General features: G+C 39.7%; 1 protein-coding gene across 2 annotated transcripts in view; it reads right to left on the bottom strand.

Moving 5' to 3' along the window:
* The window catches only part of SNTG1 (syntrophin gamma 1), a 2,735,678-nt gene that overhangs the window by 1,436,253 nt on the left and 1,284,554 nt on the right, over positions 1-14,871 (bottom strand). For both annotated transcript variants that reach the window (XM_069621032.1, XM_069621033.1), the window contains exon 11: positions 13,734-13,863. In XM_069621032.1, the coding sequence (XP_069477133.1) occupies positions 13,734-13,863 (130 nt within the window). The remainder of the gene's footprint in view (positions 1-13,733; positions 13,864-14,871) is intronic.

The raw sequence follows: 14,871 nt of genomic DNA, 5'->3' as shown, positions 1-14,871 counted from the left end.
CTGAAAGAAGAGACAACGTCTCTAAGAGGTCCGCTCTGCAGAGGCAGAGCAAAAACAGAAGACTGTGGTGTGAGAATATGCAGAACCGTGTGGTCGAGCAAAGACCCACCGACAGGCTCCTGAATAGGGCTGCGGAGTGGCCGAGGTCTGCCATGCAGAGGCAGACTGAGAACAGCCTATGAAGGAGAAAGCCATGGCATGAGGGCATACCAAACACCACGTTAGAGCAGAGATTCACAGACAGCCTCCTTAGCAGTGTTGCAGATTGAAAGAAAACAGCGAGAAAACAGAAAAGACATACAGAAAGCCATTAGAAGTCTCTGGGAAGACCGGGACCAATTCAGAGGACCGGTATCTCCCGTTGAAGGTACGGAGGCTTCCCGGGTCCATAGAGGGCATAAGAGAAGCCCTTGTAAGTGGGTCTGAGAGCCCAAATGCGAGCGTAAGAATAATTGGGCAATGAGAAACCACTGTGATAGAGTCTGGGACTTGAGTGCAAGCATAAGAGAATTAAGTGGACTAAGTACTATACCCGGCAGGAGAACTAACCGGGTATAGTAAGAAAGATAGAATGAAAGACTGGGTCGAGGACCCCCAAGTGAGAGAGGAGAAGTGTGTCCATTGTGCATTGACTTTGGGACAGTACCTGGCAGGGGAGTATACCAGGTCCACCCACCTGATCCGCTGAAGAGGTCACAGGAACCTTCCCCCTGGCGTTCTGAACATTGTGAGAAGCCTAAAACAAGGCCAGCGAAGGTGGTCATTCCCTTGGCATATTGAAATGCCTGAAAAGGGCAAGGGGAAGGAAGTCATTCCCCCTGGCATTGTGAACATTGTGAGAAGCCTGGGAAAAGCCAAGGGAAGGTAGTCATTCCCTTGGCATTGTGAAAGAGCCTGAAAACGGCCTGGGGACTGGAGTCATTCCCCCAACATATGTGAAGTGTGACAAAAACCTGAGAGAGACCAGAGGCAAAAAATCCATACCCCTTGGCATTGTGTACTGTGAAACCAAGGGAGGTTAGGGGAAGAAGTCATACCCCATGGTGTTGGGTACTGTGAAACAGAGTAGAAGAAAGCCTTTGGGAGGGTTTAATTCCTATGACACAGCAAAAGTATTGAGAACAACCTACCTGGAGAAGAGAGACATTTTCCAGGAACCCAATAGTAAGGAAGCTATGCGCAATGAGGAATGATGTTTAGTTGGAACTTTTGAATTTGAATTGTGAACTTTACAACACCTCAAGCTGGAACTTTGTTTAATATACTGGAAAGGAACTGAGGCTTGGTGAATGGGGTCATTCTCACAGGCGCGGTTCCCACCTGCCAACCGGAACTATAACCCAGAGTCCAGAAGAAGGGAGTAATTCTTCCGGACCAAAAAAAGCCAAGTATCTATTTAGTTTACTTAATAATGTAAAGCAACGAAGTAAGCATTAAAACACACTACGGTGGACTCTTTTTCATTTACTTGGACATTCTGACAGATTTCTTATTTCCATATTTGAGGCAGAGAAAGCAGGGAAGGATAGGTTTTCTCTTTACTTTATAGAAAATAAAGTCTATGCCAACAAACAAGCCACATGTGTGCCAGTCTCCTCCTTTTACACCCACAGAAAGTTACAATTGTTTAATGTCAATATTTCTAAGATGACATCACATCAAATGGGAGGGAAACTGGGTTTAGAACTCACATTAGAATGTCCTCTACATTAATATGACCAATGAGTTAAAAGGGGATGGTTTAGTTTAATGTTTGATCAATTAGCTTACATAAATGTTACACACCTTTAAGGGGGATGGTTTCTTCTCTATAAAAAAAGACTCATAGATTCCGGACACTCACTGTCTGACTGGCTGGCTGCTGGAAGGGAAGAAGTAGAGAAAGGAGAATTGATAACTACAGAAAGGAGAATGAAGTAGATCGCTTTCCTTTTGGACCCATTTTAGATTACTAGCAGTAAACTTCAAGAGAAGCCCACCTGGAATTAAAGTTCCAGGACTTTTTCAGTGGCAACAGCAGACGGCCCCAAGTACAGAAAGAAGAGAACCAGAATATGGAGGAAAGTTGACCCCATCTTGCTGACTGATGTGCACCTGTTCCTAAAGGGGAGAATAAAACGAGTCTTTAAAACCAGTCTCTAAGAGGATACCCACCTGTCTGTGTGATCGCTAAAAGAAACTCATATGTAGGTATATTATTGAGGGGAAATAATCCTGTGGGGCACGATACTCTAAAGAGGAGGCTGTATGTGTTAAATTGGGGGACCGCGGTTCATAAAAAGAACTTCATTCGATAAATAAAAATTGTGGCCACCTGATTTGGGATGGGTAGAAAATGCCCCCGAATTAGAAGTCTCTCGATTAAAACAACATGTGGCTCGGGCGTAATTTTTGGGGGGATAGGGGTGTTTGTCCCCACCAACTTTCTTGGCACACCATTTTCTCCCAATTCATTTGGCGGGGGGACCTTTTCTTCAGATGTCATGTCCCCCCCAACATTTTTAGCAAAGCTACTCCACTGACATGTGGGATGAGTGGGAAGGGCCAGACTGCAGACAGACCATTGACCATCAAATGATGCAGAAAACAGATGAATACTTGGAGAAAGAGAGGAGCCGGGTCAGAGTCCACTTGCAAGAAGCCCAGGATTTGCAAGAAAAGGCATACATTAAAGAATCCAAGCAACAAACCTTACAAGTGGGGGACAAAGTGGTGGTATTGCCCCCTACTAGCCAAAACAAGTAACTAGGTAGCTGGCAAGTTTAATCACCTCTCGCCTCCAAGGTACAGCAAGCTGATTGATGAAGGTCATCTCAGTTGTATCATGTGAACAAACTAAAGGTATGGAGGGAAAACAGTCTCAAACTCCTACTTCTGCATGCCAACACCACCCAGGAGATACTGCTACCCATGAAAGCACATGGGGTTACCATGCCAGTTGGTCTCCCCACATCCAGTCACTGAGAACTTGCTATATAGCTAGGTATATACTCCATTGGCATGTTCTCCAATGAGGCCAGGATGAGTAAAGGTTGTCGTCCCCAAAATCCAGATAAAAATTCCGACACCTCAGAGGGGTTCTATGCAAAAAACCATCCTGGCTACCTGAGGCAAGGAACCATATCATTAAAGAAGAACTGAAGAAAATTCTGGACCTCAGTGTAATTAAGAGGCCCTATAGAGAATGATCTTTGCCAATAGTCCTCGTCTCCACGCCTGACAACACGTGGAGATTCTGTATTGGCTTCAGACGTCTCAATATCAAATTGAGATGCCTATTCAATGCCCCTGAGAGATGAATTGGTTTAGATGTTAGGGAAGGCAATAGTCATCTTCACCTTAGACCTGACAAAGGGATAATGGCACATGCCCCTAGAGGAGGAAGATAAATCAAAAACCACCTTTTAAACCCCTAAAGGCCTTTTATTTCAGTTCACAATACTTCTATTTGGCCTTCAGCTGTCACTTGCCACTTTACAGAGACTAATAGACCAAGTCCTGCCCCCTTTTTGGACATTTCCTGGAGCTTATCGTGGCGATGTTGTTGTGTACCGTACAACTTGGGATGATCATCAAAAGTACTAAACCGCTGTGTGTGTTCAGGTTTGGCGAAAGGTTAATCCCTCTGCCAATCTGGCCAAACTTTATCTGGCACATTCATTTGTAAACTCACTGGGGTTCTAGGTCAGAAACTGACAAGTGCTACCACAACAAGTTAAGGTAGACGCCACATGAAAAACACCAATACCCGACACCAAGAGGGATGTCTGTGCCCTCCTTGGCTTCATAGGCTATTATACAAGAGTCATCCCACATTTTTCCTTAATAACCAGACCACTAACCTAAAAACTAGTCAAGAGTCTCTCCATCATCATCCAGTGGGACCAATGGTCACTTGAATCCTTCTTCAAAAACCTGAAGAACACCCTCTGTAAAAGCTATGATGAATCCTGCAGAGTCATCCCAGAATCCCAGCCTAAAGCCTCCTCTCATGTCGCCAGAGGAAGGCGGAAACTACCTTATCCTAACCCTAGGGAAGGTATCATGGGGAAGGATCACATGAAAGGAGAAGGCTATCAAGGACGTGGTGACTCAGACAGTAGAGATTTAGTATTAATCTTCTTCTGAGGATGAACGTTTGTCAATGCCTGAATATTTAATGGCATATTGTCACCGTAAGACCTCCCCTTCCAGACTCTTACCAGGCACTAAATATAAAAACCTTCTTTGTGCATATGGAAAGGAGGTATGTCAGAAGCAGGGATTTGATGCTACTACTTTTATTAGTACATGGGGTTCTGTTTATAAACCTAAGAAAGGAACCCTAATTCCCTTAAAACCTTCCATTAAACAACGGTTTCACTCCCTTGAACAAAGTGAATTAAAAGATAGTGAATATTTTCATGTTATTTCAACTAAGACCATCATGGACTTCCAGTCCAATAATGCTCTTAGTATTGGGAGGAGGAAGAGGAGTCCGGAGTTACCAGATTGTAGTATGCAGTCTAGTGGATGTAATGTCCCACACCAGAGCAGGACCTTTAAATATTTAAAGGACCTTCAGGTAAGAGTTGGAAGAAAGCAGCAGGAGTATCAGAAGAATGTTGAAGCAGAGGTCGGTGTCCCCGGTTTAGCAATAGCGGGACACTGTAAGGAAACTGGCTAAAGTTTTCCTGGCAGGCGAGTATACCAGGAAAGGGACAATTAGTGGTTAGCCCTGGCTGGCGAGTGGACCAGGAAGAAAGGAATTTGAAGTAGTATAACTGTGATAGAAGTTGAAAAAGAAGTGCAATTCCACCATTGTGTTTTGATGAACTGTTGCATAACCATCCTGATTAAGTAGAACTTTTAAATTATCTAAGGTTCTGTTCATGAAGAATAAATGTAGAGTGGTGGAAACTGATTTGATCTCCTAAAAAAAGGAATCTTTTTGTCATTGACTTTTCTATTTTATATATGAAGGAAGAGACTTGTTGATTTGCCAAGTGGAAATCGTAACACTGGTCATAAAAGTGAGAAAACTTGTGGACAAAGGGAAGTCACATTGCCAAGAGAAGGACGTATGGGGTATACATAACTGTATTTTCCGCCTGGAATGGAACCTGGTAAGGGAAAATAACTTTTATGAATTGACTTTGGGTTTAAAAATAATCTGAATTGATCTAGGGAAGGACATCCTAACCTGATCATAAGAACTCTTGTTTTTATTTATATTTGAATGTACTTTTAAGTTGCCAAATAATCCCTGTGTGATTTTGTTTTATGTATTAGTGTGAGGGACAGACATTTAGACACTAGGTGATTTTCTTTTAGTATTAGTTTGACAGATAGGGAAATCCGTGTTGGACTAGGGAAAGATAGGCATTTATCACAGCTTGTATTATTTAATAAATGGTGTCTAGTGATAAAACTTGACTTGTGTGTCTGCCTCCCATGTCTGACTCCTCACACAGCCATGAACTGGTTATGTCAAATTTTACCATAGAATTAATCTTGCAATTGGTCTAGGCACCATTAAATCTCAGATACAGGAGGGAGAAGAGAAGCCAATAATGTTCATCAGAAGAAAGCTTGTTAACCCACAAAATAAACTTCTTAGTGCTCGAGTTGCAATCTCTAGCAATACAATTGGCTGTATTTAGCTCAAGGTACTAGCTGATGAAGTACCAGCCTGAATCAATTGGCAACCATGCCCCATTGATTTGGATGGTGAGAAAAAAAAGACACCTACCCCAGCATTCTGAGATGTTTCTTGGAACTACAACCATACTCCTTCAGAGTTGCACATAGGGCTAGAACCAAACAAGTGAATATGGATTTATATCCTCAGGTAGCTAGTGTCCCTGGGGATGAGGAGGACTTAGCAGAAAGGCCAGAGGTGTGTGATCAGGTAAATAATCTGACCTTGTCGGGAGGGGATGGGGAACCCTTTCAATCGGTGGTGGGAGGGCTATTAGTGTGGAAGCCAGAGCCAGTCCTGTCCCCTCCCAAAGTGTGTGTATGTGCTTGGGCAGTATCACTGTGAATCAGCCCAAACTACTTTATCAAGGTGCTGGCCAATCTCATTAATTTCATTTCAGGCCACAACCTCAACCAACAGTGTGAGCAGACTGGCCAACATGACATCCCAACAGTGAGTCCAGACAGACAGCTCCAGTCACAACATCTGCTCAAACATTACGGGGGAGAGGGCTGCTACGCAGAACACCAGAGACCATATGCGGCTGGGAGGAATGCAGAGCACCACCCGCTGACACTAGCATAGCATATGCTGCGAGCAAGCAGCTGCAGCAGGACTCCCTAACATGGACTGTTTCAAATATGCTGCTGGGCAGCTCTATATAATAAAAATCAAGAAACACTTAAACACTTAGCTTGGACTCAGTGAGGAACATCTTCCTGCACCGAACAATACAATTTTGTAATGTGGGCTGCCATTACCCTGGCAAAGTAGGCCTTTGTGGCAAAAAGGGACTAGGCTTAAGTCCCTTGTTATGTATTATAACATCTGTAACACCTCTGGGGCGGAAACGTTAGGACAACATTGTCCTCTGGAGGAGAACCAATGAGAGAAGGATGGGAAAGATAAAGCGGTAATTAGGAAGCAGGGAGGTGTGTTTTCTTTCTCGGTTGAGGTCAGAGGTGGAGGAGGTGGTATACCAAGAGACCAGAAGGAGGAAGGACTATGAACTGAATGTAGAAGAGAATTTCAGAAAAGGGGAGGTACTGGCTGGTCAAAGCAAGTGGTACTCTGTTGTGAGTGTGCAAGGTGGGTGAGTAAGGGTGTTAGGGAAAGAGCTGAGAGGATGAGTATAAGGTGACAGTGAAAAGAGGGGGCTGAGTAGAAGGTGGGGTGGAGTAATAGTGGTGAGGGGAGAGTAGTAGTGGAGAAGAGACAATAGTATTGGAGTAGAGAGAATGGAGTGTAGTAGTGGAGTGGGGAGAGTAATAGGAGAGATGAGGGGAGAGTATCAGCAGAGAGAGTAGTAAGGGGGTAAAGGTAGGTTGTAGAGAGATAGATACCTTGGAGGGATAGAGGAGGAAGATGTCGCTAGAGAGTGAGCAGGTGGGTGGAGTTGGAAGGAGAAGGGTAGCAGGAGGATGCTATATTAATTGAGAAAAACAGAGAGAGCAACATCAGGGCGTGAAAGAAAGGCAATGTATTCAGGATTTAGTGACTGTAAAGAACAAACCACACAACACATTAGAACTGAGCCTAAGATAGAGTAGGAGGTCTCAGAGGGTGGATAGATGGTTGTCTTTAGGCCCTCCATTGATAGCTAGGCAGTAACTAGATAGTAGGGCTAAAACAGCAGTGCCTAGTAACCTTGGAAATGGGGATGCTTGGGTTAAGGAGGGTCTTGCTTCCTCTAGACAAGATAGGGAAGGGTGTCCCTTAGAGTCATTTTAAAGAAATGTGATAAAAACCCTTGAACCTTCTCTGGAAATGTATGTGTTAAGGCCATTTGGGACATACTCTTGTGTAGAGGAAGCAAAACCCTTCCTAGCCCTTCCTCATTAGTCTTTCACTCCCTCTCCTTACTCTCTCAACACTCCTCTTCTTTATTCTACATCTGCCTCTCACTCTGCGCTTCCCTCCCCTCTCATGGTCTTATCATTCCTCTCACTTCTCCTACCTACACTCTCCACCTTCCTCGTGATCTTACTCTGTCACTCCTCCTCTCAATCCACTGCTCTACTCTCCTCCCCTACCTTCTTCAATAACATGTGCTTGTTTAAAAGATTTGGCATTAATCAAAATGTAATAAATTATTCATATCTGTAATTCATATCCCAAAGTAAAAGGATCCAGGTAGAGTGTACTTGTCCTACCATTTAAAGACCAAAGGTGTTTTGTAATAGCAAATTTACACATCAGTAGACCTGTGCGGGGATACAATTGATAAAAAAAGGAATGTAATGCTAAATGTACCTGAAACTTGGTGTGACCTATAAGTGAAAAAGTCATTTTTGGGAGTGTAGGCCTGAGATGAGATGGGAAATGGAAAGCATTGTTCCTGACGTGCATTTAACATGAAAAATGGAAGCAAAGACAATAATAATGAACTTGTTCATAAGTTTCAATGTTGTATTGCCAGTACAATTAGTTAGAAAATGCCGTCACCACCAAATTAAATTATATTAAACATGCACTGATCAGTTCTCTGTGAACACTATAAAATGCATGTCAATGCTTAATTGTATTCATTGCGCACAGCTGCATTTTTTAGGCCATACCTTTGACATTGTGGTACCTGGGACTAAGCAGACCATTCTGTAAATTAGGGGGACAGAATCCTCCCTTTGAAATCATTATAATATTACACTCTATTGTATTCTAACTTATTATGCATAAAGGTTTGCATTTTGGCTGTCCCAGGGCGCGGGGACTCATTCATACTCAACAATGATCTCTTCATCTTTCTCCTTTTTGTTGTCTCACAAAAAGATGTTTTATTAAATAATTCTTTTATACATAAAATAAACCAAATGTTTTTAATGCTGCAGGTTCACATCCATCTCCATAATCAAATACAATGTCTATATAATTCTATTTACTACGCAGCATACATTTTGTAAGCAAATAGTTTAACTAACTTTTGCATGAAATTATGCAGTACTGCTCGTTTTAAATGCAACATTTATTTAAAATTAATTGATGGAGAACAAAGCAGACATATGAGTTTACTGCATGATCTTAGTTATGGGAACACATGCAACTATACCAATCAGAATGTCACACTTGTAGGTTTATTGGATACCAAAGTAAATGACAATACTGTACAAATACTGATAAATTAAAACATTTTCATGAATAATATTGAAATTGTATCGCCAGCTAAAGGAACACTAGCCAGGGTAAATGATCCATGAATGTACTATCTATTGTCCCATATACAAAGATCCAGGATAATAGCTTATGTTCTACAGTATATTAGAGGAACTAAGATAGAAACAAAAGTTGGATCAGTGTGAAAGTAACCAGGTTTCACCCAGGCGAATATGAAACACGAACATACCTCACCAATAAAGGCCCCTTTTAAGAACACAAGTATTGCACGAAAAAGAAAACAGCAAGCCATAGGAAAATGCACACAAAAAAATGTATTAAATAAATATGTGTACCCACCCTACAGTGTGAACTTTCTTACATTAGTTTTTTTTTAAACGATATTTTTGATTACCTCCAACATCTCCTTAAATTCATAATTAAAATGTTACTTCAGGTATTTTTTTTCAAACAATGTGCTCTCAGATATGTCACTTTTGATGTTTATATACTGCTCATTTCATTCGTTTATGTGCCATACATATTTTTCAATATTACTATTTTTGATCTGTGTTTCTTCCTATGGCATGTTGTGACTCTTTTCATTATAATTAAATGCATTTGTAATTTTCTTTTCTTAGCCTGTGTGGCTCCCTCTCCCCAACTACTCTAAACTTCATGTTTTGTGCACAGAGTTGCAAACCTTGTGTTCCTCTAGATAAGGGATCTTCAACCTGTGGTTCAACAGATGTTTTAACTACAACTCCAATGATCCCTTACTATGCTGGCTATGCCTAGTCGGATTTGTAGTCCAAAACAACTGGAGAGCCAAAGGCTGCAGACCCGTGCTTTAGAGAGACTTCCCTTTTTTTGATGCTGTAAACTCTAGGCTCTCCTTGCGATGCATCCCCTAGAGAGCTCTGCCTTTTCTGCATGTTTTGCATTATAAAACTCAATGCTTTGGTTTCTTTGATTCAAGGGTGTGTTTTTTTTTTATAATTCTGTTTCTCTCTGGTCGAATCCTGGTTTACAGATTGAGAACAAAGTGTTGCACTGGAGGGGTTGGGCTAATAAGGGTATTTTGAAGATGTGTGGAAAGGTGGCGAGATGGTACTGTTTGGAGACTTAATGGACCAATACAGTTTAGGAAATAGAAAAATTGAGAGATATAGGTCATTTGTACCTTTATTGAATGAGAGGCATCGAATGTTAAGTGAACCATTAAGTGGAAAACCCCAAGTGTGCATATTGTAGGATACTGCTCTGAATGTAGTTTCTACCTTTACTAGACTTATGCCGGTACAGGTGTGTATGCAGAACTCTTGGGGGAAATTGTGGAATAAACTGGGCAGGGATATATCTGAAGCTGATTGGGATAATGTGTGGAGAGTGACGATGAGAGCAAAAATTTATTTGAACCTGAGGTATATTCACCAGCGAATTTTGGGGCATATTTATTGGACACCAATGAAGATGACTGAGCGGGGTTTGATTGAGTCGGATTTGTGTTGGGGGTGCTCACGTTCAAAAGGGACTTATTTGCATATGCTTTGGGAATGTGATAGGGTTCTGACTTTTTGGAAGGAGGTAATTGATCGAGTAGATCTAGTAATTGGTGGGTTGTTTCCTTGAACTTTCATGTCTGCAGTTTTTCTCTCCAATGAAAGCAGAGGTTAGGAAATATGTGGTGTATCTGAATGGATTGATAGGGCATTGTTGATGGAAATAAAGCATATTATGAGAGTTTGGAAATCGCGTAAGAAACCACATACTGATAGTTGGATGGTGGACATGCACACGCTTCCAAAGTATGAGAGGTCTCGGGCATTTCAGTTTCATTGAGAGGCTAAATACTGTGACAATTGGTATTCTTTTAATGATTTGTTTGAGTAATGGTATGTAATTTTAAGGGAAATATGGGTATTGGGGGATGGGGCTTAATGTGTTGTGTTTTGCTTCCTGGTCGTGTTTATGTGTATGTGCTGTTTGTGTTGTTATGGTTTAATGAACATGTGGGGGGGATCTTTTTGTTAAAGGTTTATTGTTAACTGATGGTTATTATTTGGTAATAGAAATGTTATGTACATTTTTATTTTTCTGACTCTCACCAACATGAAAGATATAAAAAATAAAACCTCAATGTTTTCCTGACAATTTGGTTAGCAGAGCATATTGGGGAACAGCGCATTATTGTCACCATTAGATTTTAACTCATGCAGGATACTGTGTTTTCATTCCTCCAAAAATAAAATGGGTACTCTTTGGGATACGCTTTTCTCAACAGATAATAGCTGATCAAACCCATCTTCAGCAAGGTGAATATTTTCCATTGTGTGTACACTTTTCAGTCAGGCCAGTGTTAGCACCATTAATAACTACCCATCTATGTAATAAACAAACTCATATTCATCATTACTGTTCGAGGCCGACGCGAGGAGACGGATTGTTACCAAGCAGAAGGGAATTACCCGGGACTTATGGAATAAGACGGAATTTGATGTGTACTCTATCAACCCCTGTTTTGTTTTGAGAAAGGCTCTTGAGTAGTCGAAACACGTGTCAACAAGAATTAAAGGGCAAATAAGGAATAAAGGAGTTTCTTTGAAATTTTTGAATTAACAATTGTGGCGCAATTCTTGAGTGGCAGATTATCTATTCATATTCACCATTTGTCAACATGCAACAAAAGACAGGAAATAGATTCATCAATATTAATTTGTTGTTTGATTTCCAATTTGGTCAATGGCTAATGAATACTGAATCAATTTCAGTTCAAAATGGTCCAATGAGAATTTGCTCTTCCCATATTTACAATAAAGAAAAATAGAACTCAACAACAAACCCAATGTAACACAAAACTGGTTCACCAATTCCACATTCACTTTGGCAGTAGAAAACATACTTAATAATTCCACTATGTTTTACACATTCTTTCTAATTTGATTTAAACCCCCTTTAAGGTAATTCAACAAGCTAATTTGAGAAAGTCTTTGAACCGTGTTTATGCCCATTACATAAAAGAGGTCCAGTTCAAAACTGTATATCAGGTTAGATTGATGAATGTGGGTCATGCAGGGATTATTTGCAGTATGGGTTTGTTTCCCACTGCTGATAAACAACTTGAATATTGCTAAGTACTTTCAGAAACTTCACTTGGTTTAAAAAGTCTGAACACCAAGCTCCTTGAATATAGTTTAGTGCATCATTCTCTATATGTTTATAATTCTCTTAAGATGTCTGTGTGTTGGGAACTAAGCAGGTTCACAATCATTCTTGCACAGAGACCCGACTGAAGTTCCACATGGTAGATTTAAGGGATCACGCCTGGACCCCATTGAAGTAAATGATGTTGGAGCCATTCTATCACCACATAGAAATCCTGAGGCGCTTTGCATTGATGTTATTTGCCTCTTCTCATAGGGATACAATAGTAGAATACAGGATAGTCCATCTTGGAATAATAACCTTCTATCATAAAATAATGCATATTGTTGTTCTAGGTTTTAATAATGTGCTTTGCTCAGTAAGTCAAGACTAACATTCATAATATGCCGAAAATGTATGTTGAAGTGAACACTAGAAATTAAAATTTTACAATTCTAAAAACCCCACTTTACAATGTTAATACAATTAATTTCCTATTCATGTTTTAGTAGCTGCTTCTGAAAAACGTCCCCCATCCCCCATAACACAGATGAGGTAGCTCTTCCAAACACACCCTTACTGCACAACACTCAACTATATAGAAAGAGACAGTAGAAAGAGACAGAGTGAGTCATAAAGAGAGAAAGAGGGTGCAGAAGGAGTGTGTCAGAGAGTCAAAGAGAGAAAGGGAGAGACAAAAACAGAGAAAATGTGCTGGATCAGCATAGAATATCATGGGCGCAGATTATTTCATACAATTGCTTTCATATGTCTTTCCCTATTTAATAACGGATGAACTAAGGTGGTTTTTGAACATCTTTTAGTTTCAAGACACTGAAATCCACACTAAAATGCCAACAAAGTGTGTACATGACATTAACTGCTGCTGATATCTAGAAATTACAAATATCGATTATCACAAAACATAATATCATTTATTTGTAACTGATTATTGGTAATTTTAAACAACGTTACTGCATACATTTTCTAATTGAGGCGTGACAAAGTGTGGTGTTTTGTGGCTAAAATGTTATAAACAGGTAAACGTTGTCTTTTTCATATTTGTGTCAAAGCGATACTGTTGCTGTCAAAAACAAAGAGCTACAGGAACGACCAGAAACTGAGTTTCATTGCAGCACTGTGGTTCTGTGTAATAATATTGTGGAACAATTTCTAGTAAAATCACATTTTTTCAGTTATTTGGAGACATCTCTTTTCACTTAATCTATATAAATACAAAACGTTGCAGAATAATACTTATAAAACCCATATTTGCTGAGATGTTTGTACAGCATTGCATTTTGCTGAAATAAAATGTCAAAGCTGACAAAGTTGCAAGATTTTCTGAAAGCAACTTTACCAAGGAATATTCTACTATTGTACTAATTGAATGGAGTATTCTTAAATACATTGAAATTGCATGACATTTGGAATCCTAAACTCTGAAAAGGTGGAAGTGGAGTTATCACAGAGATCCACTAATAATGAAATACAACTGTTTACAATATGCATTTTTTTAGTGATGGGCGTAGAAAGCATTACTTCAGAAAATTGCATGTTTACTAATTGTTCATCTATACCATGTGAATATGAATATATTAATTAGCCTTTATGGTTGAGGGACATGCAAAATAAACTTAATAGACCTCTGTTAGCTTGAAATAGTCGGTTTTCCAGAAGTCAGATTTGTACAAATGCACATTTTTTGTTACACAATTTGTGTTAAAAAAAAATAAAATAGCATAATATGGATAACTGTGCAAACCCCATGGATATACCCGTATCATTTTTCTCAAACATCACAAAACCACATACTTACATTGTGCTTTGTGAGGTTGGACACATTTGTAGATATTGCTAGTAGCCATTCAGCATTGTCTTCAGCAGAAAGCGATTGAATTATTCCACTGCAAACCCCATCCACAGCAATTACTTGAAAAGCATTTTGCCTGTAGAAATATTTTAATATAGAGTGAGTGATCCGACAATGTTTACATTTCATTCTCAACACTCTAAATGGATTCACCCTAATGGTAAGCTACGAATATGTGTTTTGATTAATAATTGCGCATTAGGTATACAAACAATTGTGAATATGAAATTTGACAATGAATGCCATGCACATACCTTGCTTTACCTGGGTCAAAGCATATTAAATGAGTATAAACTATATTTAAAAAGTTGCTTAAATAATTAAAGTTTATAAAATAGATAAGCAGCATTTAGCAGCATCATAACTGTATTATTAATATGCATTAACAATATCTGCTGAATACATTATATAGAATGTTTGAAAACATGTAATCAATACAATTAGGCTTAGGTAGAATGGAGCTGCCTATGAAGTGAGGTATTACATCTGTAATTGTTTTTTAATATCATATCATATTTAGCAATACGGTCGACCTGAATAAGGTTCACCAAAAGAACAAAGTAACAAAGTGGGCAAAGGAGAATAAGGGGATAAAAAACTAAAAATAAAGCACAAATGTGGGAAGGAAGGGTAAAAGAGAGATGTCTGGGGGAGCCCCCATAATGGACAAGGTGACAAATTTATTACATTGCAATAAAAACAAATGAGTCTGACCTGATTACTAAAGATGTAATACAAAAATAAATGTTCTCACTGAACCAAAGGGAGAGTATCATCATTGAACCCAAAAAGCTCTTTGTAAAATCCTTGTTCTTCAGAATCTGAAAATTCAGATATACTGGTGGTGTTGTTAAAACGTTGTACTGGTGCAATTGCAATTACCACTAGTGAAAAAAGTGCCTAGGCTAAAGCATATTCTTTTAATTCATTTGTGATCCCAATAGAACGAAGTTGACTTTGCAGCAAAGATATAGAGAAAGGATTTGTTTTTGCAATAGGGCAATGTTCACACTGGTGCTTATTTCACTTTTACCAGTGAAAAGTTTTGTAAGAGGGTGCATCTTGTTGCGTATGCTTTTCAAAG

This window comes from Ambystoma mexicanum, chromosome 5q (genome assembly GCF_040938575.1).
Source record: "Ambystoma mexicanum isolate Mex_15411 chromosome 5q, UKY_AmexF1_1, whole genome shotgun sequence".
NCBI lineage: Eukaryota > Metazoa > Chordata > Amphibia > Caudata > Ambystomatidae > Ambystoma > Ambystoma mexicanum.
Note: the sequence above shows the minus strand (reverse complement) of the source record. Positions and strands in the feature narration are given on the sequence as shown.